This window comes from Acanthochromis polyacanthus, chromosome 9 (genome assembly GCF_021347895.1).
Source record: "Acanthochromis polyacanthus isolate Apoly-LR-REF ecotype Palm Island chromosome 9, KAUST_Apoly_ChrSc, whole genome shotgun sequence".
NCBI lineage: Eukaryota > Metazoa > Chordata > Actinopteri > Pomacentridae > Acanthochromis > Acanthochromis polyacanthus.
In genome coordinates, this window is record NC_067121.1 from 31,692,847 (window position 1) to 31,717,121 (window position 24,275).

A 24,275-nucleotide genomic window follows, 5' to 3' on the forward strand; every position below is an offset into this window, starting at 1 on the left:
CCTGAGTGCACACTGGGAATCTTCACTGAATGCCTCCCTGCTGTTAGTTTTTTTATAGCCAGACCCTCATATCTCCATAGTGCTGTCATTGCACTGCACAATGATTTTACTGTACCAAATTATCTTTTTGCTATAAGCCAAAAAATGCCTTTTTTTTGTATTTCCTTAAACCAAGGATGTCCCTGCAGAATAGTTTTGGGGGGAACTGTTTGGGTAGAATATTTGTACACTGGGAGGTGAGCACTGTCATTAAAACGACTAATTAATTTACCGAAGCAGATAAATTTACCCTCCTATTGTTCTCATTTACGGGCACCAAAATATATTGTTTCCTTGTCTGAACAAAAATCCAAAAATTCTGCAAAAAAAATCCCCCAAATTCCTGAAAAATTTGCAAAACCTTCAGGAAGAAAATTCCAATAATTCCTTAAAAGTTTAATTTTAAAAAGCCCCCCAATTTGGCAAGAACATTCTTGTCAATATTTTTTAAAAATGAGTAAAAATCTTCCCAAAAAATCCTAGAAACATCTAAATTGGTTCCATATATATCAGTCAAACTTCTAATATTTTCTTTAAGAAAGTTCACAAAAAAATCAAACAAAATTTTTTGGGGAATATTCTTAAGAAACATTTTCAACATTTTTTTTCCACCAAAAAAATGATCAAGGATTTCCCAAAAATGTTGAAAATGTGGACATCAGAAGTTTCACTGTGGAAATATATACATATATTTTTCACATTTTCAAACTTTAAAATGGGTCAATTTTGACCTGCAGGACGACACGAGGGTTAAGGGGGACTGTGAAAAGCTTGGAAGGGGAGGAGGAAGTGCAGCAGTCGTTGCATGCTCTCTACATCTGATCAGCTGAGTCAAACTGCTAATCTGCAGCAGCTCATACAACCTATAATTTAGCTTGAGTGGTTTTCGCCGTTGGAGTCATGAAACATCCGTGAATTTAGAGCTTTGTTGTATTTTCATTAGAATAATTGAGTCCAAATTGATTTGGCAATATGAAGCATCTTTGGTTTGCTCTGCTTCCCTCCACAGCCTGCAGGTACATGATGAAGCATTCTTTCTGCTGAGAGTTTTTGTCAATCAGAAAAGTCAACATTGCATTAGCACTGCTTGTAAATCCCACAGCAACACACAACAGCTCGGATCGCAATCAGATCTCAAACACATTTCCTATGCAGAGAGATTAAAGCCATATTGTATTGTACAGCCTGTGCATTTAACAGAGAGACATTTAAAGGCATATGGTGAAGATATCCAGGGAGTATATATAGTGACTCAGTGGACTGTAGTGACTATTCTGCACGGATTTCACAACTTAGCCTTTCAGCAGAATATCCCATGTCTAAGACAACGCAAAGCAGGCTAATGAAGCACTCTGACAGCAGGGCTCCTAATAAATACAAGTATGTACATATTCATACATGTATAATAGTGTACTCATTATACATACTTATCACACAAACACACATGGCTGCAGACTGTCGGGCCCATTTGTGAGTGCACTGATATAGTATGCCTGCATGATAGACGAAGGCTGTAAAGAAGCTTTGCGAGATAAATCCAAAGCACAGCTGTGCTCTGTAAAACACACACACACACACACACACACACACACACACACACACACACACACACACACACACACACACACACACACACACACACACACACACACACACAACTGAGCTTCACCACTGCACATGATCAGTGCGTAGTTGGATTTCACGGGCTTGACCAGTTTATTATTCCTTTTTCTTTTTCTTTTTTTTTACATTCAGATTGAAATTGAATCATCCCAGTAGATTTGTATCATAAAAACGATACCAAAATCAACAGAGGCTGAAAACATACCTAACTTTTGAACAAATAATATTTTTCAAATTAAAACATGAATAATTAGTATTTTTTCTCCAATGTTCTGTACAGTTAGTTCTATACATTCGGACAGACAGCAGTTATACAACTCATCCACTTGTTGATTTCAGGGTCAGACTTCATTCTAGACCTTCACATGGGAATTTGCATTTAAATAACTCTGATTCTGGTGATGGTCTGAACACCTCCTCAGCTCTGTTTTGCAGGTTGTTGACTTTATTTCACTCACTAGCAGACATGAGTCACCGTCATGGTTCTTACCGCAGGCTGTCCCAGGCTGACCTCTAACCCTCAAACCCCCATCTCTCAGCAGCGCTAATTAGCTTAGCACAATAACCCATTGGCACATGAGGCTTCAGGCTTTACACCATGACCTCGAGCATTTCTGCTTCAGACTTCGTGAGCACGCAGGGCAAGTCTGCTTTCATTAGCGCTGTTTTCTTTATTTGTCATCTCATTTGCAAATCCACAAAATCCAAAACAAGCACAGGAGTGACCTTTAAATTAGATTTCTTCTCAATTAAAATAACATTCAAATGGATTTTGCTTTTTTCTACATTGTGTTTTTCATAAAACGATTTCATGTGACTTTGCTAATGTGGGGTTTTACATCAAATTCCCGAACAAATTCTTTACTTTAACGACGTCTACAGCTGTAATTAGATTAAGCTGAAGATTAATTTTGCAAATAAATAGGTTTTTTTTTTTTAAAAGTCACAAATAACTGCTTTTTCAGTAGCTGAATAAATGCCTTCCTGCTTCCTGTCTTAATAACTATCTAATAACTCCTCAGGTTTATCTGGTATTCTTTATGAGGAGCCCATTCAGCACAACATTGAGGTGTTTTTGTACATCTCTAACATATATGAGTTAAAATGTATTTTACTGTCAGATGCAAAAGAATGGAGGCATCATATACAGTAAAAACATGGTTCCAAAACTATGCTTTTGTTCACATTGTACTACCCTGAGCCTATTTATTTACTGTCAAGCCCGAAATGATTCATACCTCTAACAAATTTTGACTTAAAGTTACTTTTTTCAACCAACAAGTGTGTTGTTTTTTTTGACTGGAAATGGCACAGGTGTTTCCCAAAAGTTAATAAGATGATGCACAAGAGGCATCATTGTGGAAAAAAATATTTCTGAGCTTCTATTTACATTTAAACGTAACTTTAAGTTAAAATTTACTAGGGGTATGAATAACTTCGGGCTTGACTTTATGTATTTACAGCATCCATACATGTGCACTTTGTCTATCTAAAAATGCACCATGAATTTAATAACATTATGTTATAATATTTAGGCTGTTTCAAATGGGGAATTTCAGTGTTTTTTTTCTTCATTGCAATTGATGTCATGCCCATGGCTGCATCTTTGTGTGCACCTCTCATTAAACCATCTCTCTCTTTTAGCAAAATGATGCAGTTTCATCTGAGAGAACTAGCACTGTAACACACTACAGCCTCTTACCGAATGAGATCCAACAGAGCATCAGCAGAGCTGGTCATCGGCTTCTTGCTGTCCTCAGAGTCCTCCTTCTGAGCAGCTCCACCCGGGTGGATGATGTACACCATGACGATGCCCACTACCACGGCAACAAAGGTGGTCCAGAGGTAGTAGGAAATGGTCATGATGCCCAAGCGGCTGGAACACTTGGCGTCCAGCGCTGCCAGACCCGACATCAAACTGAAGTACAGAGGACCAGTGGAGTGGCAGAGACAGAAACAACAGGGAGAGAAGAGACAGACAGAGGATATGATTAGAAACTGAGAGGGAGTTTCAGAAACTGATGCTTGGAGAACTGCTTTTGTTGAAGGATGAGAAAGAATTTTGTCTTTCTTCAGTCTGCAGACACAGACTGAAGAAAGACAGCAATGCTTAGTGACATGCTGTGTTAGCTAGTGTTATAAAGAAGTGTCACTATATTACACTACTGAGCTGCCTTTTAAAGTTACTTAAGTATAATTCTGAACCACAAAATGAGATGCTCCTTCACACATTTCTGAAAAACTAGTTTCCAAATATAAGAAAATGTCAGTTTTCATCGTCACGGCTGTGTAACGAGGAACATAAACCCGTGAGATTCAACAGGCTCCAGCTACAACAACTGATTATTTTGCAACACATTAGAAGGAACCCTCTGGCAGGTTGAAGTATAATATTCACCCTAATAGCATACTTTATGTGCACGCACTAGAAGGCCTTTCATCAGACCTTCAGCTGAGTGTCTGACTGTACAACAATGAGATGACTGTTCAAGTTAACTCAAACCCTACTTCAAAGCAGAGAAGCTTTCTGTAAGCTGCTGCCACTGCAGCATTAAAGAAAGCCATCTGTGACACTAGGAACATGGCTTACATGACTGAGAGAAGAAACTGATTGAAAAGATTTCCTTGATCTATCTGTATTTCAGCATTTGTATCTCTGACATTTCTTTTATTTCTCTCCAAGCTAAATAAATTGCCAGTCTGTCCTTCAGGAGCCTTGCACGCCTCTCTTTGCTCAGAAATCCTGAGGGGGGAAGATAAACAACTGAAGTTACATTCTAAACAGATGACAGCAATTTGCATTTAAATAGGCAGCTTTGAATAGTGTTTCTGCTCAGACATTCACTTTCACTGTACTGACATGTTGACATTTGCGAGTTTTTTTTTTTTTCAGAAAAGGAATATAACATCCAGTCTTTCATCCCTGATGGCTTCTCAGTATGTATAGAAAAATGGAAAATGTGTGAGCACCTGTCATTAGTTAGAGGTGTGGGAAGAAGCAGAGAGTGGTGCCAGAGAAAGTGGAGAGAGAGAGCAGGATGAAGAAATTTGGAGCTGCAGAGATTTCATTCATTCATTCATTCATTCATTCATTCATTCATTCATTCATTCATTCATTCATTCATTCATTCATTCATTCATTCATTCATTTTCTATGCACTGCTTTTGCCTGTAGTGGCAGGTTATACCCTGGACAGGTTGCCAGTCCAGCACAGGGCCTGACAAGATTTCCTCTCTGTCCTAAGTAGAACCTAGTTTGACTTGGAAAGTGTTTGGATGGAAGTGGAGAGTCTGTCTGGTGCAATCACTGTCTGTACGGAGACTCATACTGCTTTTGCTCCTTTTGTTGTCGCTGAAATGTGTAACAGCGATGCTAAGAAAGGAACTGTTTAAGCCCATCTCCTGTGAGCTTCAACAGCCGCCTCTAAGTGTTTAGTCTGCTACAAAACTGCTTGCACTGGGCTGCAAAATAGTGTCTCAGGAGCATGTTAAGTTGTGTGTTAGTGGCTGTGTTGACTCATCAGAAAGTGTTTGATTTTCAAACTGTTTGAATTCAACTATGGTACTGGTCTATTCAGCCTGTAAACACTTCAGGACTTCATTGTAAAAAGTTTGAATTCGGCTGCGGGTACTTTTTTCTCCGCACTGCAGCCAGGTCATCACTTCACAGCCACAAAAGTGCTGTTGTACAAGAAATAACCCCACATTTTGTTTGTAATGGATTTTGGATCACAACGTGACTCTAGTGGCAATGTACAAGGATGTATACAGGTAAATTAAGGGCACAGACCTGGCTACCCGTATGGAACTGGTGCAATCACAATTAAATGAGCTTGAGGTAATTGTTCAGCTAGTATCCAACATGTAAACTGACCCGCCTCAACATATAGGTGAAGTAAATTACATGAATCATCTAATTACAATGCAGTGTTATGCTGGAAAATACTGGGTTCTGGTGTTACATGGATGTGGGTTTGGCATATGCCACCCATTGCTGCAGACTAGGTACAGCCTCTAATGGCAACCACACTTCCTTATGACAGCAGCCTCCCCTAACAGGACAAAGCACCACTCCTAAAACTGCTCAGGAGCAGCTTGAGAAATCCGACAAAGAACCCAAGGTGTTCAATCCAAAATAGTCAGATCCCAATCCGAGCGAGCATCCATAAGATGGAGGATGAAACAAACCAGAGCCACAGAGATCTCACCCTGCAAACTACATGAGTAGTAGTGACGTCAGTGAACAAAGAAGATAATGTTATCATGTCCCCAAATGTAGCGGTTTCACATCAAGCACCGCTAAAGCAGGAACTTCACCAGATATGTAAAATCACAAATTCAGACTCGATACCAACAACTATGTAGGTGATAAAATAGAAACGTGTTCAGTGTAACCTGCCCAGTAACAGCAGGAGTTTGACAACAGTCACATTTTTGTATGAGAATTTCTGTACTTTTTATCAGACGGAGAACCTCACCAAAAGCCTGCGAACTGTGTGTTTGACTTTCTCTCTCTTGCTGCAAGATAATAAATGACTCAAAGACAGATTCAGTCTGATTGAAACTTTTAGCTTTGTTTTTTCTTTTGCATTATCAATTAGCAGGTAGCAATTGGTACTTGCATCTTAAATGAAGTCTGCTTTTATAGTCTGGCTCAAGTAGTGAAGTATTTTAGCAATTAGCATAGTTAACATTAGCATGTTGCACGAGCAAGTTTGGTGAGCTAGCTTGTATAGTTTCTGTGTCAGTGGAAAGTTTGCTTTGGACTTTGTGGTGGTCTTGCAGCTAGCGTTAGCATTTAGAGTTAGCACTAGCAGGTTTGGAGAGTCTAAATGTGTAGTTTCTTTGTCACTTTTTAGCAGTTGGCACTAGGTATTCAGCATCTTGTACTACCTAACTGGTAGCATCAGCACTGGTCACTACCTGGAGCATCTCCTAAACGGGCCTGGGTCAGTTGAACGTGGCAGTGCAGTTTGGCTTGGGTAGCAGCAGTGTGAACTGGTACTAAGGCGGGTGATCTGGGATGCCAGAGTTCACTGCCTACCCTCCTGGAGGCATTGTGGGACTAAATAGGCGAAACACAGGTTGAATGGAGGTTTCCACCTGATGACCCTCAGAGATGTTAGGAACCACTGCTCACTGGTGTGTATAGTGATGGCTCAGGGATCCTTGGTCCTTCATTGAGTGTGCATCCTTTTTGTTTGGAGCACAAAGTGTCTTGTGTTTAAAATAACTTTTGTTTCTCACCTCAAGCCTTATTGAACAGAAAACCCCAAGTGTATTGAACCAAGTAATGAGAAAAAGAACACACCTCAGTCTCATTTTGAAGAACTGCTTATCATTTTGCAAAATATGCACTTTCTTCCAATTTTATGTGTGTAATATGAAGCTAGGTGGTCAATGCCTCCCACCCATTCAACACTAATACAGCACCTAGTCCCTCAGAAAACCACAGGTAACTTTTGCACTAAAGCTTTTGTGTGGATTAAACCAAGTGAGCTTTAGATGTTCCAATAGGTGGATATTGTTCCCTTTGGATAAAACCATAGCAACTGTTTTTCCCATTCTTTGAGCCTTTGATATTTAGTGCACATCCTTGTAAATGGTCTTGACCTCCTCACTGCTGATGAGAAAGAAAATAAGCATAGTGTAATCCCCAAATGTGGAGCTTTTCCTTTAAGTGCAACAAAGCTGCGAGCTCTGAATGCGTCACCATTTATCCTGGCTGCAGTTAAGTTGAAAGTTTTTTATTATTATTTATTTTTGAGCAGTCTAGCCTTTTATAGTCATCAAATTAGATATTCAGCCCAGCAAAATATTCAGCCACATATTACATACCATATTACTTCTCACATTCCTGCACCATAAGGTAAAGCTCAATGCTTCTAAGTCACTGCTGCAGGAATGCTGAGTGCCTTCACATGGCACTTTGCATGTGATATACATGCATGTTGGCTAGTACATGAAATTATTTGAACTTTTCTCAAAACAAGACATTCAACAACTCTAAGCAGAGCTACGACCACATCTGCATTTCTTATTTTACTACCAGATCTCTATACATTTCTAGCTGTCCTTCATTTTTGACCCGTTTGATTGTAAATTGAGTGCAAGTACCAGTAAATCGCTGCCTATATATGACCTTAGATTGAATGTACAGTGCTAATATGCACAAATGAGACATTATGGAGCCAGTTAATATGTGAGTAAGCGTGCTTCATTATCCAGCAGTCATCATGATGTGAATATGCAGCAGCAAATGTACTGACATGCAAGATCTAATTACTCCACCCACTGTGCTGTAAATGTCTATTAAACTGAAAAGCTTTTTAAATTATTACCAAAGGTGATGTACCTTCGTCTGTTTCTCGGTTGCGCGAACTATGTGTCATGATGTGGCTGGAATTCACAATCACAGAGTGATGCACAGTTTGTGTGAATAATCCCTGCAGCCTCTGATATATCGGACAACAAATGCAACTACAGCAGTGATAACTAAGGGGCTTGCCCTGAGCTGCTCAGGGATTAGATGACCTCCAGCAGGAAAATCAAAATGTCATAAGTAGGATGTCAAACTGAGGTGAAATGGTAACACATCAAAACATTAATCCTGGAGGGAGTGGCAGACAACAGAACTGGACTGTGCCGCATTGTAGGTTTGAGATACTGTTGATAATGATGGGATTTTTTTCCCCTACAGCATCTGTGTGGGAAACCAGAAAGTGCAGTCAGGAGATCAGAAAGAGAGAGAGAGAAAAAATTAAATGTTGGATTTTGCTGGAAACTGCTTACAAGTCCCTTCTAATCTTGTCTTGTGATGCAGCTCTGAAACTTTCAAATATAATGATGAAAAGATAAGAAATTAAGAAGATGAACAGTTTTCCTTCTTTCAGTTCATTCACAACACGTTTTCTTTCATGTCAAGTAAAAAAAAATCAAATCAGTTGTTGATTCAATGCAGTTTGGGATTTCTATGTGCTCTCTTATGTTCTCTGTTGCTTTATTCACATACACGTATTCATTTCATCAGCTGTAAATAAAAACTATGGACATGAAGCCATGTCTGTATCATCACAGGTTGTTTGTCCAGTAAAATAGAGATGATGAAAAGCTAAAATTGATATGGTTTAGATAATTGCATGTCTCCTGTGAACCCCTGGTGGGGAAAGTTGTGGTATATTCTGTACTGTACACTGTGTGTAGGTGGAACTAGCAGCACGAGGCTGTAACCTGGAATGCACAGAAGATTTATGTACTATACTCGAGCTAAATTGCTTCCACAGAAACAAGAAGACTAAAATTATATATCTGCGCTTCTTCTTTTTAGAGGCAATGAATTTCTTATGAACTCAGAGGGGAGAAACATTCAGAGAACACCAGTTGTCTATTTGGACTTTTGATACTGGACACATGTATTTGCTCTGAAATGTCCCTCCTCCTCTCTGACGTCTGAGTCAAGGTGGGATTACAGGGTGTCGCCTGCCATGTGCATAGCCGCCGCGATCGTGATGTTTTGAACACATGTACAGCAGATCTGCGGCAAGATTTTTGGACCATATGGTGGCTTACAGGCCTTCCTGCTCCACCTTTGCTGAGCAAGAGCATTACAGTAATCCCACATCCAGATGAAAGAGAGGAGGCCAAGGCTCCTTGTGAAAAGTGTTGTCCATGGCTTGTACTGACACAGTGGCCTTTGTTCCATTTCAGCAGCTCAAATCATTACAGACCACATCTTTGTTCTAGTTTAGAGCTGTTTCACTATTTGGTGTTTGCTGAGCAAGGGCATATCCAGTCCATGACTTAAAACAACATTGGGACCCTGAACCAGCTCACTGAATACTCATGTAGGAAAAGACTATGGTTGGGGTTTTGGGAAATCAGCTGCACGTCAGTTTGTGTCAATAATCAGATTCATCCACACAGGCTCTCATCATCTGCAGTCAAGTCACACTTGTTCGCTGACACCTGACGTGACCTTGTTAATAGTCAATACATGTCAAAACAGCTGCTGCTGCTGCTTGATGAAAAATATGGAACTGGAAATGCATAAATGAGTGCGAACGGGAGGCTACACTGCTGTGTTTATCTGTCTTTCTGTATGCAAGATTAAAGAAATGGATTTTCTATAAACCTCTTGTTCTAACTCTGCTGCCTGACCTGCTGAGCAAACTATGCAGCGTGTAGTTGAGGTTTAAGCTGTAGGTTTAGTTTTTTCTGCTGATCAGGACAAATGTCTGGTCACAAGAAAAAGTGGCGTGGTAAAATGAATGCCAACACCTTTGTGAAACATTGGGGCTTTTGTGAGGTCGACTGGTTGGACTAATTGGTATGCAAGCTAATTTCTATCATGCTGACCTGTGAGTTTGGCACTAGTCAGTGACAACATCTCTCTTTACAGAGTGGTCTAACGGCCTCCTCTGTGTTTTATCTCATTTGCTACCACAGCTCAGTCACTAGAAGACAGGAAGTTCACATAGTTTATCTAAATTTGTATTTGTACCACTGAGTCCAACTGTCTCCAAAGAGCTGCTCTTTTGTGAATCAGTCAATACTCCTGTGAGGGTCAGGACCTCTGCGGCACACCAGATGGAGTTGGAGAAAACGATTCCGGCCAGAGAATCTGGAAATTAATCCCTCTGAGGCTGAATCAAGAGGAGCTTCTCTGCACTTATGTTTGTGGTCGATTTAGTGTCAGGACCAGCATGTAGTGACCAGGCTGTAGTTTCCACAAGTTCCTTTCAGGTGGTGGATTTGATAACAGCAAGGGGTGGTGGAGAAGGGCTAAAGGAGATGTTTCAAATGAGTTCTTAGATGTCCTCGATGTCCTCAGGTTCTGAGTTAACTGCCAGTAAAGCTGCTACTGCTCTGATGGGGGAATCACTTGTCCTGTTTGCAAGTGCCTTAAATCCACCAGGGATAGACTTTGCATGATGTCACCCAGATGTCCGCATCCTCACAGCTATTGAGCACAGACTGTAAATAAAGATGGGCAAGTCTGAAGCTTAGTGTGGTGACTCTGGCTGTTTCCATTTTGGCAGTGCTTAACTCTTGATTATTTAGAAAGTAAGCAGAGATGGAGCTGAGCTGAGCCTTGAACTATCCTATGATGGCATCCACCTGTCACTCAAAGCAGCACAGCCCTTAATTATGCAAAAGTTTTAGGTTGAACGCAATGGAATCAGGTGAGTTATATAAAAATCCAGCCCCTATACATCTGTCATGGACAGGAAAATTTGCTTAAGATACTAAAATGTTTTTTTGTTTTGTTTTGTTTTTGTTTTTGTTTTTGTTTTTGTTTTTTTTGTTTTTGTTTTTTTTGGGGGGGGTGTTTGTACCAGGTTATATAAAAGTTATTTCTGTCATAAATTTTGACCTTTTACCATTGGCGTCTATGGGGACTGACTCGCTTCAGGGGCCAGCCTCATGCGGTCATTCAAGGAAGTTCAGTTTTCAGCCCCAGAGGTTGCCAGGTGCTAAACATTTGTGAGGTTTTGGATGTCAGCGATACAGATGCCTATCAAAATCTCATAATAACAGGCTTCAGATCTGATCCAATGTAGAACAAAATTGAGCTGTGGCCCACTCTGCATCACTGGCACTCAGCTTGAGGTGACTGCTGGTGCTACACGGCAAGCATGAAAGCCAAAGATGGTGGACATCTACAGCCCATTTATAGCAAACAGATCCAGGACTTGCTCAGATTCACACATGTCGGCATGGAGCTTCTGTGCAGCTCAGGTGAAGCATGTGTGGGAGCTCTTGTTCCCAGGCGATCCATCTGTCTGCCAGACTTTGCAGTTGGATGGGATCATCCCAGCCTCTACCCTCCTTCCACAAGTCCTGGATAAGCATGTTGCCTCTCAGAGTGAGTGGTACAGTGAAGCCCAGGGGAGCATATTGGCAGGCTAATGCAGCAGACTGGGAAGGGAAGTAGGTCTACACCTCAGGGAGTCACAGCAGTGAGCAAAGATGTTTTTGTAACAACTCCAGCACAGGATGATGAATAAAACCAAAATGTACAACAAAACTAATAAGCCACATGCTTCCTCTGTTCGAATTCACTTTTCTTTAATCTCTCACAGCTGCCTAGACAACCTGATGTCGGTTAATTGGGCAAATTTGCAGGTCAAAGTTCATATCACTCTTGTAATCAGATTCTATTACTGCAACCTCCATCTTAATGAAATGAATTAGCTGTGAAACAGTGTTAAAAAACTGTCATTAATTCATAGCAGAAGACGGGACCCACTTCATCAACAAGATGTCCTGGCAAAGGAGAGATAGACGAGTTGGAGACGCTATCAGTTGTTGCACATACGGCTCTCTTTGAAGACGATTTTACTTTTTGTTTTTAGCTCTTCAGTGTTGTATACTCTCTGATGAGCATCACAGTTTTTGAATCTGGTCTGTCTGCCACTCAACTGACTTGACATTGTAATTGAGTAGTGCTGTAGAGGAAGAGCTGAATGAAACATCTGAGAGTAATTTGAAATGATCTCCCTTGTGGTGTCAGAAAACCAGCGAAACAAAGCAACACATATATCAAACTGAAGAGATGTGCACTTGCGCACGCCTTATTTTCCACAGCCTGACAACTAATCATCACAATGTGACTCATGACCCACGGAGTCACTCAGAAATGCAGGAAAACGCACTCCATCCACTTAGATAGCACACTGTGTTTGGCAAATTGCCGTAGCTCATTATACCTCTATTGTTCAAATATTTTTCTAGTCAGGGAAATATCCACAGGAGATTTCTGTGCAACTGACCACCATGATCCTGTTTGAGCACTGAACACAGTCTGTAGTAAGAACAATCTCACTGTGAAGAGCAAATACACTAAAACACATCCTTAAAAGCATACTAATCTGAAATGACATATATAAAATCACATATAAATCACAACACTGTGAGCCATTTAACATAAACATGATGCACAAATATATTTATGTATATATTTTTTAAGAGTGTGAAAGCTGACCAAAGCCACTGAGAAGCACTACCATGGCAACCAAATTACCATACGAGCGCCATCATTTTCTGCAAAGAATACACCCACGGTAGGTCCACGCGCAGGCAAATACGATTTCTAGTGATTCATATTTCAAATCACGTAAACAATTTGTGAGACACTTCCCCTCACATTCCTCTGTTTCGCAGCATCCATCTGCCATGCCAATTATTTCTCCTTCACAGTGTGGATGTGCTATTGTCTTTGTGTGAATGCTGCATTTTATTAAGACCACTCTTCACCTTTGACGCTCAGATCTCAGCCAAAGCATTGCTTAACAAAAGCTTTCGACGCCTTAAAGTAGAAACTCTAAGTAGAAACCAGAAAAAAAACAAATGAACATCTCTTTTTTGTCAGTATTTGTATCTATTAAAACATTATTTTAAATTTGCTGCAATCCCTCCCTAAAAAAAAATTCAGAAACATGAGACATAAGGAGGTGGTAAGCGTAGTGGCCATTGATTCTGCATGACGCGTTTATGGGATAATCTGGTTTCCGCTTTGGCTGGTGCGCAGATGGCGCTGGGAGAGGGAAAAATGGGGACAGACAGGCTATAGGGCCAGGGAGGATATTCACCCCCTGGATAAGCTCTACTGTACCATGCACCAAGTCAGCCAGCCGGTCCCAGCCTCGCTGCTGCCGTCAGTGGACACAGCAGAAGAGACGGAAAAGTGGGATTGTGTTTGCATCTGTGGCTGGATTGGCGTGTATGCTGACAGAGGGCTGGGGGAGAAATTTTGCAAACCACCTCCAAGTTGGGGGGCAGCGGGTGCACAATGATCAGTCGAAGCACAACAACTGTGAATCAACAAGCCATACCTTCCTCTTTCATTATCCGTTATTGCCTAAATCAAGTCTCAAGCAGGAACCAGGAGAACTCAGAATGCTTTAGACTCAACAGGAGCTCCAGCAGCCTGATCTCATGCTCAGAGTGTTGAATATTTGCCCTGATTGCTTTTACATTGCCGTGTTGCTGCAGTGGTGTGTGGAACTTGACTTGGTTTGGCCTCCTGCCTGCAGGCACTGTTTCAGATTAGTTGTAGTTAACGTCTCTCGTGCTCACGTGCCTCACGTTTGGCAGAGAGCCTGCGCTCAAGTGAGCTCCTGCTCTGAATCTGCAAAAACTGGGGTCATGGATTGAGGCCGCGTGCACACAGTGCACCCCACGCTGCCCTTTGCCTTGTGCTTCAACAACACAGAAAGAGATAGAAGGAGAAAGCTACACGAGACAAGTGTATAAACAGTGGCAGATAGAGATGAAGACAGAGAGGGAGACAGACAGAGAGAGGGAGGATTAACTTCTCATCCAGTCTTTGCTGTTGCATAGATTGTAAGTAGCTTATTGCACAAAGCACCCTGCATGTAACCGGTGCGTTTGCATAATTTGTTTTGGGAGTTTTTTGTGTGTGAGGGACATCACTGACCTCATGCAGGCAACTAAGAGCTTTGTGCCTAAAATAATCAAACTGGAGAATCCGGCGGGCTGTGCTCTGCTAAGAATGCATCTGAAGCTACAAAAGGACAACAGCTTTACTTCATATAAACATTACTCTTTAATCCTTGATGTAAAAAAAAAAGGTAACTGAGGGCAGTAAAAATCTCATCTAGGTTGGAGATGCAACCATGCTGATTGATGATCCACATCAATCAGCATGCAGCCAGACTACCGAGTCCTGGAGGTTCTGCATGAAAAACTAATGAAACTGCATCGAAAAAACATAAAGGTAAATCTGAGATGGCATTATGGGATATTTACATTAAAAATAAAGCATGATCAGATATTTGTATGCTATTAATGATTGAGGACAGTGAGTGCATTTGTTTTGTGAATTTTCCAAGGACTGTTTTGTCCGCTTCTATTTGGTAAAAGTACTTTCATTTCCGCTTATTTGAGGCTAAAAAGTTTTGTGTTTACCTCTGCCTTTCATTAAATTAATCCATTAATTCCCTGCACTGCAGGGCAAATGCTTTGTCACATTTAATTAGAATTATTCAAATTTATTTTTATTTGTACCTTCTTTTGTATTTCACTCCTTTGATATTGCATTAGTCTTTTTCAGACTGCCTCATTTTCATTTTATTTGCTCGTACAGCTTATTCTCCTTTGTCTAATACTTTCAGTTGTTGATTCAGATTGCTTTTGAAGCCTACTTTGTGCTCAAACGTTTCTCCTCGTGAGTAAACATATGCACGTGTAATAAAGTATAGTGTTTTTTAGCACACTTTGAACGACAAAGTGTGTCTAAACCTTTGACTAATAGACTATATTTCAGCTAAAAAGGTGGTAATTTACTGAGGATATAACTATATAACTATTTCTAGAGTAAAAGACTCTGAGGTGATACATAAAGCACTTTGCAGGTTTGAAATAATGTAGCAGACACAATGATAGGTTGTATTTTCCATCTCTATTTCTGGAAATTTCTTATTGTAGATCACAGCTTTTCTCTCTGAATTTGTCAGTCTGATATAATCCCAGTGTTCTCAGCAGAACATATAAATTCCTCCCAGGCTGAGCACATTTTTATATTTCATCTGTTCAGAAGAAGAGGTGAGACATGAGAGGTCAGCAGCCCTGAGATGATACATTTTTAAACCGCTGCCCAAGGCAAAGCACTCTGCAGCATATGAGAGCAAAAGTCACTTTTTTTCTTTCTTTTTTTTGTTGTTTTTACATATATGGAGGTAGAAAGAGATGACAGCAGCAACAATGAGGCTTGTGTGGGGGCTTCATGTATGTCTGATTTGCATGAAAGTATAGTTTTGTCTTTACTGCATCTTATTTAAGCTCGTTGTTACTTTCCCCCCCCACACACATTTAAGCCCTCAGAATCAACAGCCACACAAACAATAAAGCAACTCTTCCACCCAGTGATCCAAACATGGCATCAGTGTTGCTCTGCTGTTGTTCAATGTGTTGCTCTTACCTGGATACGACGAGGGGCAAAATCAACATTTTCAGCATCCTCATTAGCAGCTCTCCAGGAAACTGGAAGTACTTCACCTCCTGCAAACGGCAGAGAAAGCATCGTTTTTTCACTTCAGGAATTGTGTCAACATGAGTAGACAAACTGCAAATACTCTAAAAAATAACGCAGACCTTGAGATGTCTCGGCTTTCTTTGGCAACTTTAAGAAATCTGTAATAGATTACTGTAAAAACAGGGCAAAATTCTAACTGCAGCTTTCTGATTTCTCAAAAATGGTTAAAAAAATAGGAAATCTAATGCACTGTTTAGAGCAGCATCCAGATTTAAGCAGCTAAGAATATCTTTGCTAACTTTCCAATGATGCCCTGAGGTATACAAGTTTTACTTTTGCTTTTTCTTTTTTTAAACATTAAATTCAATCATTTTAAAGTACGTTTCTAAAACATACTTAGTAAATGAAAGTTTGTCACTTTAAAAAATGTTTCCAATCCTTTCTCCTTTCTTTGGTTTAGGTGTTGTATAGCTATTTGCATTTCTAAATGTTAAACAGAGTTGGCAGATCTCTACTCTGGACAATAGAGTTTAATACACATCCCAGCAAACAGGAACATTCAGGGAACCTTCAATGAATGTTCCCTGGATGTTTCTGTTTTCTGGGATTCTTTATGGTACATGTCTGCAATTCGCACCAGTGTTTGTACATTTTAAAAGACGAAAATGTTGTAATTTTACATTTACAGTGCAAACACGGTTACAGCATTAAACAATAAACCTCACTTTCTGCTATAGACTGCTGTAATCAGTCACACTGTAATTAATTGTTTAAGTTTGATTACTATTGCTCGACTATAGAATACATGAAAAAAAGTTCACAGGACAATTTGTTACAATGAATAGAATCAGAAATCAAGAAACCTCAGAGGACTGTGCTGCAGGTCTGATGGCTGCTGCCAAACAACATATTGTGTTGGCTTTCAGCTGACTTTTAGATGTCTGGCTTTTATTCAAAGAATGAATGACCTCGCCTCCCTCGCTGCAGAAAGCTGGCTGGATGTTCTAGAAAGCTTGAAGCCACTCAGCCTTCTCAGATCAGCTGGCACTGACTTGTTGCCCTTTGGTTCCAAACTCGCAGTACATTTAGATTTCATGTTCCTTGCTGCTGAAAAAGCATCCCAGAGCGTACCAGACAGCTTTACTCTTTCACCCAAGAGCTGAAGGTTTCTCAGTTTCCTGTCAGTAGCTGAACAAATGTGAAAAAGATTGCTTTACATTTGTTGTTATCGCCTGCTCAGAGAAAATCGACAAATGTTGAGAATCTAAAAAAAAAAAAACCAGCCGCACTCATATGTAATGACATCAAAACATGGTGTGAAAAAAGATATAAATAAGTGTGTGAAAATCAATATCTCCAGCTCTGAATGCTGACATTTAGAAGGTATGAACCATTTCTATACACAAACTGACTAACAATGGGTCACCGACGGTCTTGCTGCGAATTCTTTCCCAGTCACAAAATGATAAACGGACAGGCTTCAACAACTGTAAGCATAAATATGTAGCGTAACAACTCCACTAATTATTTTGATTGCATCTGTTACCTGTCATTCACACGTGTTTGAGTATTAGCTGCAGGCAAGAAGCAAATTGGATATTTTTCACACTTTAGTGCTGTGTTTCAGCATCCATTCCTAATTATTCATCCATTTGTTATGCTTGTTTTTCTTTTTAAATAAAAGCTTAGGGATGTAGTTTCAGCTCAGGGCATCACAAAGGAAGGTTTTCCATAACAGTCAGTGCAGAAGCTCTTTGGCAATTTAGGAATAAAAAGAAAATGCTCTTCAAAGCAGGCATAGAATTAGACTGAGACGAACACCGAGAAATATTTGAATCCTCAAATGAATGTGTTCAAATGTTCCAGTTTTCACTGTGTGGGATGTCTGTGCAGCAACAAGTGAGCTGATGTGTCAGTTAATAAAGTCTAAATGAAAAGGCTAAACTGCTGCTACTTTATATTTAAACCAACCAGCAGCAGATCAGGATTCTTCCCAGTCTAACATGTGGACCAGTCAAACCTACAACGATGGAAGCCTAAAAACTGACAACATGAGAAACAGGACAATGTTGGATGAAGGAGAAGTGAGGATGGAAAAGTATGTGGCTACAAGGAAAGATGACTGTAAATCAGCTGTACAGCATGGCACTATACTGAACTGAACTTTGAGGATGTTATTCTTGTCCAGCTTCCCTTAAAGCTGCAGTAATCAATATGTCAACAAATGATAAAATGACTGTTTTTAATTTGAAAAGTGTTGCTGAGCATCCCTCAGCTCTGCAGTGTTTCTCAGCCTTTTAGCATTTCTTTCAGATTGATCATCAACTTTGTTTTCAGCAAAAAAAAAAAAAACCTTCTGAGTGGCAACAAAATGAATGGGTAGCGGTGGATTATACACTGTAAAAATATGTTTTTAACAGTCTTCAACTGTAATTTTTTGACAACAACACATTCTTTTACAGATTTTTTTACAGTTTCGGTAAATTATGGATAATAGCTAGTAAAGTAAAATAAAAAGCTGCATATTAACTAATTTAAAAAAAACTAAAACAAAAAATAGGAACAAACTGTAAATAGTGTCCACATTAAAAATTTGCATTTTATCTTTTATCTTTCTCCAATTTTATTATTTTTTACTCTATCTTTTTTTTATTTTTTATTACTGTATCTAAGTGGGCAAAAATATCCTTATTTTAGAGATATTTGAATGAAAAAATTGCATATAAAGAGTTGAAAAATGGTAAATATTTCTTGTAATTGCTATTTTTCAGATTTTTCCTGTTTTGGTAAATTACAGACAGTAACTTATAGAATTGTAGGAAAAAAATGTTAATGTACATAGTGACTGTAAATAAACAGTCCAAATTGTACATTACAGCTGCATCAAAAACCTGCATTTTCAGTAATTGATTTTTTTCTTTTTTTAAACAGCATGTGACCATAAAATGATGCTCAAAGTGCTTTACAATGTTTTTTTCCCCTTTTTATTTTACCTTACTTTTATTTGCAGTTTTTGAATGTACCAATATTCCACCCTTTTCACTTTTCTTTCTTTCTTTCTTTCTTTCTTGTTTCTGCTATATATGTGTAAACATGTAACTTTCTGGAACAACTTTAAAGGTGATAATGTTTCAAGAGCAATAAAAATTAGCCTACATATCAATTAAAGGTGGTGTGTGCAATTCTAAAGAAAGATTTCCCCAATTTGTGTACGAGCTCATATGTGCACAGGACCGTTAGAACAATGTTTCTGTGGATGTTTCCCATCTACAGAGCCAGGACTGTGTTTAAATGCCCAAAATCTTTTTAGATCGCACACGAGGACAAATTCACTGCAGGGTTTTAGATTGTGCATTTCACCTTTAATTCAGGTTTAGCTAAGGTTTTCCAAACAACGAGTGCACTTAGCCGACTGCCTAATCAAGCAGGTCAAACAGATGAGAGAAAGACGCGTGGGGGGAAAAGCCTGTTACAAAACAAAACAGAGGTGAAGAGTTGGGAATGAATAAATGAATTTTAAGTACATCACATCTGTGCAGTGACATGATGGAGCAATAAAAGCTTTTTGCTTCTGTTTTGGAGAGGGGGAGATTTTGGACCACATGGCACGAGCGTGTGTGTGTGTGTGTGTGTGTGTGTGTGTGTGTGTGTGTGTGTGTGTGGCTTACGGAGTATGTGAAAACAGCATACAGACATGTGTGTGTGTGTGTGTGTGTGTGTGTGTGTGTGTGTGTGTGTGTGTGTGCGTGTGTGTGGCTTACGGAGTATGTGAAAACAGCATACAGACGTGTGTGTGTGCGTGCATGTGCCTAAGTGTGTGTGAGTTTGCATTTTGTGTGTTTTTGTGTGTGTGTGTATGCGTGTGAAGGACAACCACAGCTGTCACTGAGTTCTGGCATCTGCTAACGGTGGAACAAACACAGCTAGACATTTGGTACAGCCATGAACACACACACACACACACGCACAACCAGACCAAACATGAAGTGCATGTGCTGGCATATGTACCGGTCATTTTCGAACACATATCTTGTCTTTACATGCATTCATCGCGGCTTTTATTGCAAACCTCGTCTTGACATTGATTGCGTTGCAGCCAAATGATGCTGAGATTAGTTCGCGCTGCATCTGGCAACAAAGTCAAGCCAGTTTTGGATGAAAATTATTCTGTGTGCTGCTCGAGCTGCAGGTTAATAAACAGTCCACCTTTGAATACTCGTGCACTGTTGTTGTCGGTGCGTGAGGCACATGATGACTCCATTAACCACAAATTATCTTTCAACCTTAAATCTGCACCATGAATGTTATCATTTAGCGCCATTTATGGTGCAGAAATTTCAAAGTAAACATTCGGTAAAGAATTATGTGTAATGTGCAAAGTAACTTTAGCGTTTAAATATTTCACATCACGTCTTCTGCTGATCCATGATCTTCTGTGTTATCGCACTATTTTGCAAACACTTGTTTTAGCCTGGGCTGCACAGTGGGGTAGTGGTTAGCACTTTCGCCTTGCAGCAAGAAGATCCCCAGTTCAAATCCCAGGGTGGGCCTGGGATCTTTCTGCATGGAGTTTGCATGTTCTCCCTGTGCATGCGTGGGTTTTCTCCGGGTACTCCGGCTTCCTCCCACAGTCCAAAAATATGCTGAGGTTAATTGATGACTCTAAATTGCCCGTAGGTGTGAATGTGAGTGTGATTGTTTGCATGTATATGTAGCCCTGTGACAAACTGGTGACCTGTCCAGGGTGTCCCCTGCCTTTGCCCGAGTCAGCTGGGATAGGCTCCAGCACCCCTCGCGACCCTAGTGAGGATAAAGCGGTGTATAGAGAATGGATGGATGGATTGTTTCAGCCCACAATGGCTGGTAGAGATAAGCAGAAGAGAGCTATTCAGTATGCTCTGCCTGCTAATTAATTTACTTCCTCAGCACATGAACCGATGGCTGATTGCTGACCATCAGTATGACTGAAATTCTCAACTTAAGATCCATTTATTAGATTCTAATCCTGTTTGAAATGTTTCTCTGCAGCAGCAGCACTGTAGAATTTGGCATGTATGCATCGCTATTGCTCACACAATACATTTGCAGAGATGTTTTGTTGTGTGCTGGGGTGTTGGTGAGGCCATAGAGCTACTACAGAGTGGAGCAGCAGCACAGTGTGAGTCAATCAAGCTTAAATAAATGACCAAATTAAGAGGTGTGCATGCGAATGGAGCAGTGCAGCTCATGTTGACTGCTTGAATTTTATTGTGGTCTGAGCTCTGTTTCTTTTGGAGCCTTTGTGTTTGTTTGTTTTTTTAAGCCTGACAGCTGTGTGGCTGTTTGGATGGCATCACTTTTGTCCAGATTGGAATATTTTGAAAACTCATAGACGGGTCACTATATAGGTTTGTGCATTTGAGATTTTCAGAGCAGCTGTTGTTTCACTTAGGTATAAATATGAGAAACTTTTGTGACTAAAATAACCCGATTGACTGACTTTGATAAAGACAGCAGGCCACACAGAGAGCTGAAGTCATGACACGGCCTCTGAGCCAGCATCTGTTCCTCTGACTTCAGCGTTGCCAGATGCAATAGACCCAATAATCGTACCAAGACTCCAAAATTATTGCATTTCAATGATTGGAAATTCAAAAGCGAGCGTGGCCTCGGTCTGCAGAGTTTGTAACGGCCAGTATTAGACGGGATTGGATGATTGTTGGAAGGTCAGAATAATCGGGTGGTTTCTCTTAGAGTCATTGAATGTGAAAATGGGCCTTGAATATTGTTCGCCTACCAACACAGACAACCTAGAGAAAATAGAATGCATTCTTGGGGTTCATTTTCCATTTTCAATTTCCTATATGAGCACAGAAAAAAAACTGCAGCCCCCCCAATGGAACGGAGGGGGGGCTGCAACCCTGCTGTTAGCTACAATCCACAACTCCAGCGTCACCTCTTCTGACAAGCAGGGATGTTTATGGGAAAGAGCTAAACATGTAACTACTGAGCTGCAGTATGAATCAAGTCAGATTAAATGCGGTTCAGAAAGGCTGTGCTCCGAGGGTGGATTTTTATTTTCCGGCTTTGTACAGAATGAATCTATGTGTTGACATTATAGCTTTCAAATGACAAAAACATCTCTCCTGTCACTTTAATGAATTCCACCCAGTGCTTCCTGCAACCACAGTGACCCTTAATAGGTGACAATTATAGAAACTAGATAGAAAGGACGCACACTTTCATGCAATATTCTCTAGCTGAAGATGAGAGAATGTTTATCTTCCTGTATGTGAGAGGATAAAGTGATTCAGACCCTCAGATTTTCTAGTTGTATCAGTAAAGCAGAAGTTCGCTCACATGCACACTGACTTCTCAATGCAAAATACGTCTGCTGCTGTCATCAAAGCACATTTATGCAGCACATGGATCGAAACGAATCCACCAGGAAGCGCTGAAGTTACCCTGGGCCTTGCTTGAATCTAATTTGAGACCACATGCACACACTCAAACAGCTGCTTACATACATCTTGCATCATACAAGCACACACACGCACCGACCTCCTCACCACGCAATTTCAAAACAATTCCAATTTTTCCGCTCTGTTTCATTCACTTTATGAACGATATCCCGGTCAGTTAAATTTACTGCTACCTCAGCAGCCTCTCTGTATTCACTGAATTCCAACTGTTTGGTTCTCATTCAGCCTCGTGTGAATTATATAAGTGAGCACGGATGCTATGACTTGATGTTTCTGTGAGCGATTGACAACTAATCTCCCCACCAGCAATCCCCTTGCATGGAATTATTTAGGCCATAGGCAATGTGAGCGACTAATGAGATACTGTTTTACATTTTAATAAAAAGAAATAGCAGCTCGTTCACGCCTAGGGATGCCTTTCCATTACGATGCGCCCTCTGTAGCAGACAGATAGGATTTTGAATGAGTCTGAACTTTAATGATTTTCCAGCTAACCACTTTCATGAAGGGATTTTTGCCCCTCGTCAAATCCCCGGAGGCTTTTTGATATATTTGCGACTCTCTTTTGCAATTTCCAGCGTGAGCGCGGAGCCCCGTGTCCGTCGCTTTAGTGTAATTGCACGGTCATCAGCAGCAGCGGTGCTTTGCTCAGTCCATGAAGCAGATTGGGTGGATGAAGCCTACATTTTGGTAGCATTAGAGCGGCGCAGAGAAGCCGGTTTACAAAACTGTGTGTGCGGTTTGACTGTGTTGTGTGTATTTTATCCCATTTTGGGGACTTATCTGCCATCTGGGCACAAACATCAATTCCCCACATGGTTAATGATTAATTTGGAGGTTAAGGCTTGCTTTTAAGGTTGCAGTAAGAATTATGGCTAGATTAGGGCAAAGGTTGGAGTTAGGCATGTAGCGGATATGGCTAAGCCTTTGGGGAATGATTGTAAGTCAGTACTGTGCCCTCACAAAGTAGATGTTTTGGAGAATGCTGTGCGGCACGGATGAAGAGGACAATGAGTCGGGTAATCTGTTGGGTAGGAGTTGGGGTGTCTGAACCACCTCGGCTTTTAAGAAGGGGACAAGGAGAGACACTCCACAGTAGGGGGGGGGGGATAATATAGTGGGGTGAATGTTCAAAGTGTGCTGGAGGAGGGGGTTGTCACATTCAGCATTCAATCCAACTGACCTGCTCGGAAAGCTGCTTGCCTCTGAGGAAGAAGCCCAGCAGGCAGCCGATGACCACGGCCAGCACAGACAGGATGAGCAGCCCGTTCTGCTTGCAGACGTTCTTCACCCGCCCCCACACTTCGTCCAGAGCCACCGCCATCCTCCTCCACTTTGTCCCGGTCCTGACTGCAACTTCGCAACCCCTCAGAGAAAACCACCAGAGCGAGCCCCCCTCTTTTCTTTGAAACCGCTTATTCAGCCATGTAGAGCCTGCAGAGAGCCAACAGCTGCCACCGCACTGGATCAGATATCAGGGTGTGGGTGCAGCAGGTGGGCCCAAATAGTGGGATGCAGACCGATGATGAAGAAGTTGGATTGGTGAAAGAGAGAAAAAAAAATGTAGAAGAAAGTAAAAAGTAAGAAAAAGTGGGATTTGGTCAATGGAGGAGGATTCAAAGTGAAGTTAAAGAGGTAGTCGTCCAGAAATAAAGCACTTCAGGAGTTTTTCTTCCGAGCTGCTTCCTTTGCTATTTCACATTAGACTAAGAGCATCACATAGACTCTATCTCTGTCAATCTGCGTCTGTCTCATGCTGTCAGTCAACCCGTCTGCCCTCTTTTACCCCCACCCTCCCCTACGGACACATTTCCTCCTGGTGGCCAACAGGGGGCTCTGCGACAGCTGGTGGTATTGTCATCACGGTTAATACTACGATCCTATTAGGCTGCGCTGCACAACTCAGATCTAAGGCTGGATTAGAGAGCTCTCTGAACAATTGGACAGCGGATTGTCCCAGACCACCGAAAAGAAAACGGGGGGGAAAAAAACAGCATTTGCACGAGTGATATGAGGTAAAGAACGGTGAAAATAAACAGCAGAGTCTTCCAGTTAAGGTGAGCTATTGGCCTGCTTTTCTGTTCCAAAGGAAGACGATGGAACATAATGATGACGCTTGAAGGTTAATGTGTGCAAACATGCACACAGTTGGTCAG

The 24,275-nt window shown here is 40.8% G+C and overlaps 1 protein-coding gene across 1 annotated transcript in view; it reads right to left on the minus strand.

Annotated features, from left to right (window-relative positions):
* Nucleotides 1-23,825, minus strand: part of slc1a7a (solute carrier family 1 member 7a) — a 35,675-nt gene extending 11,850 nt beyond the window's left edge. Inside the window, exons 1-3 of the mRNA XM_022212765.2 lie at nucleotides 23,303-23,825; nucleotides 15,605-15,684; nucleotides 3,365-3,580 (exon numbers count right to left, since the gene is read on the minus strand). Coding sequence (XP_022068457.1) covers nucleotides 3,365-3,580; nucleotides 15,605-15,684; nucleotides 23,303-23,443 — 437 coding nt within the window. The 5' untranslated portion in view covers nucleotides 23,444-23,825. The remainder of the gene's footprint in view (nucleotides 1-3,364; nucleotides 3,581-15,604; nucleotides 15,685-23,302) is intronic.
* Nucleotides 23,826-24,275: the final 450 nt, after the last annotated feature.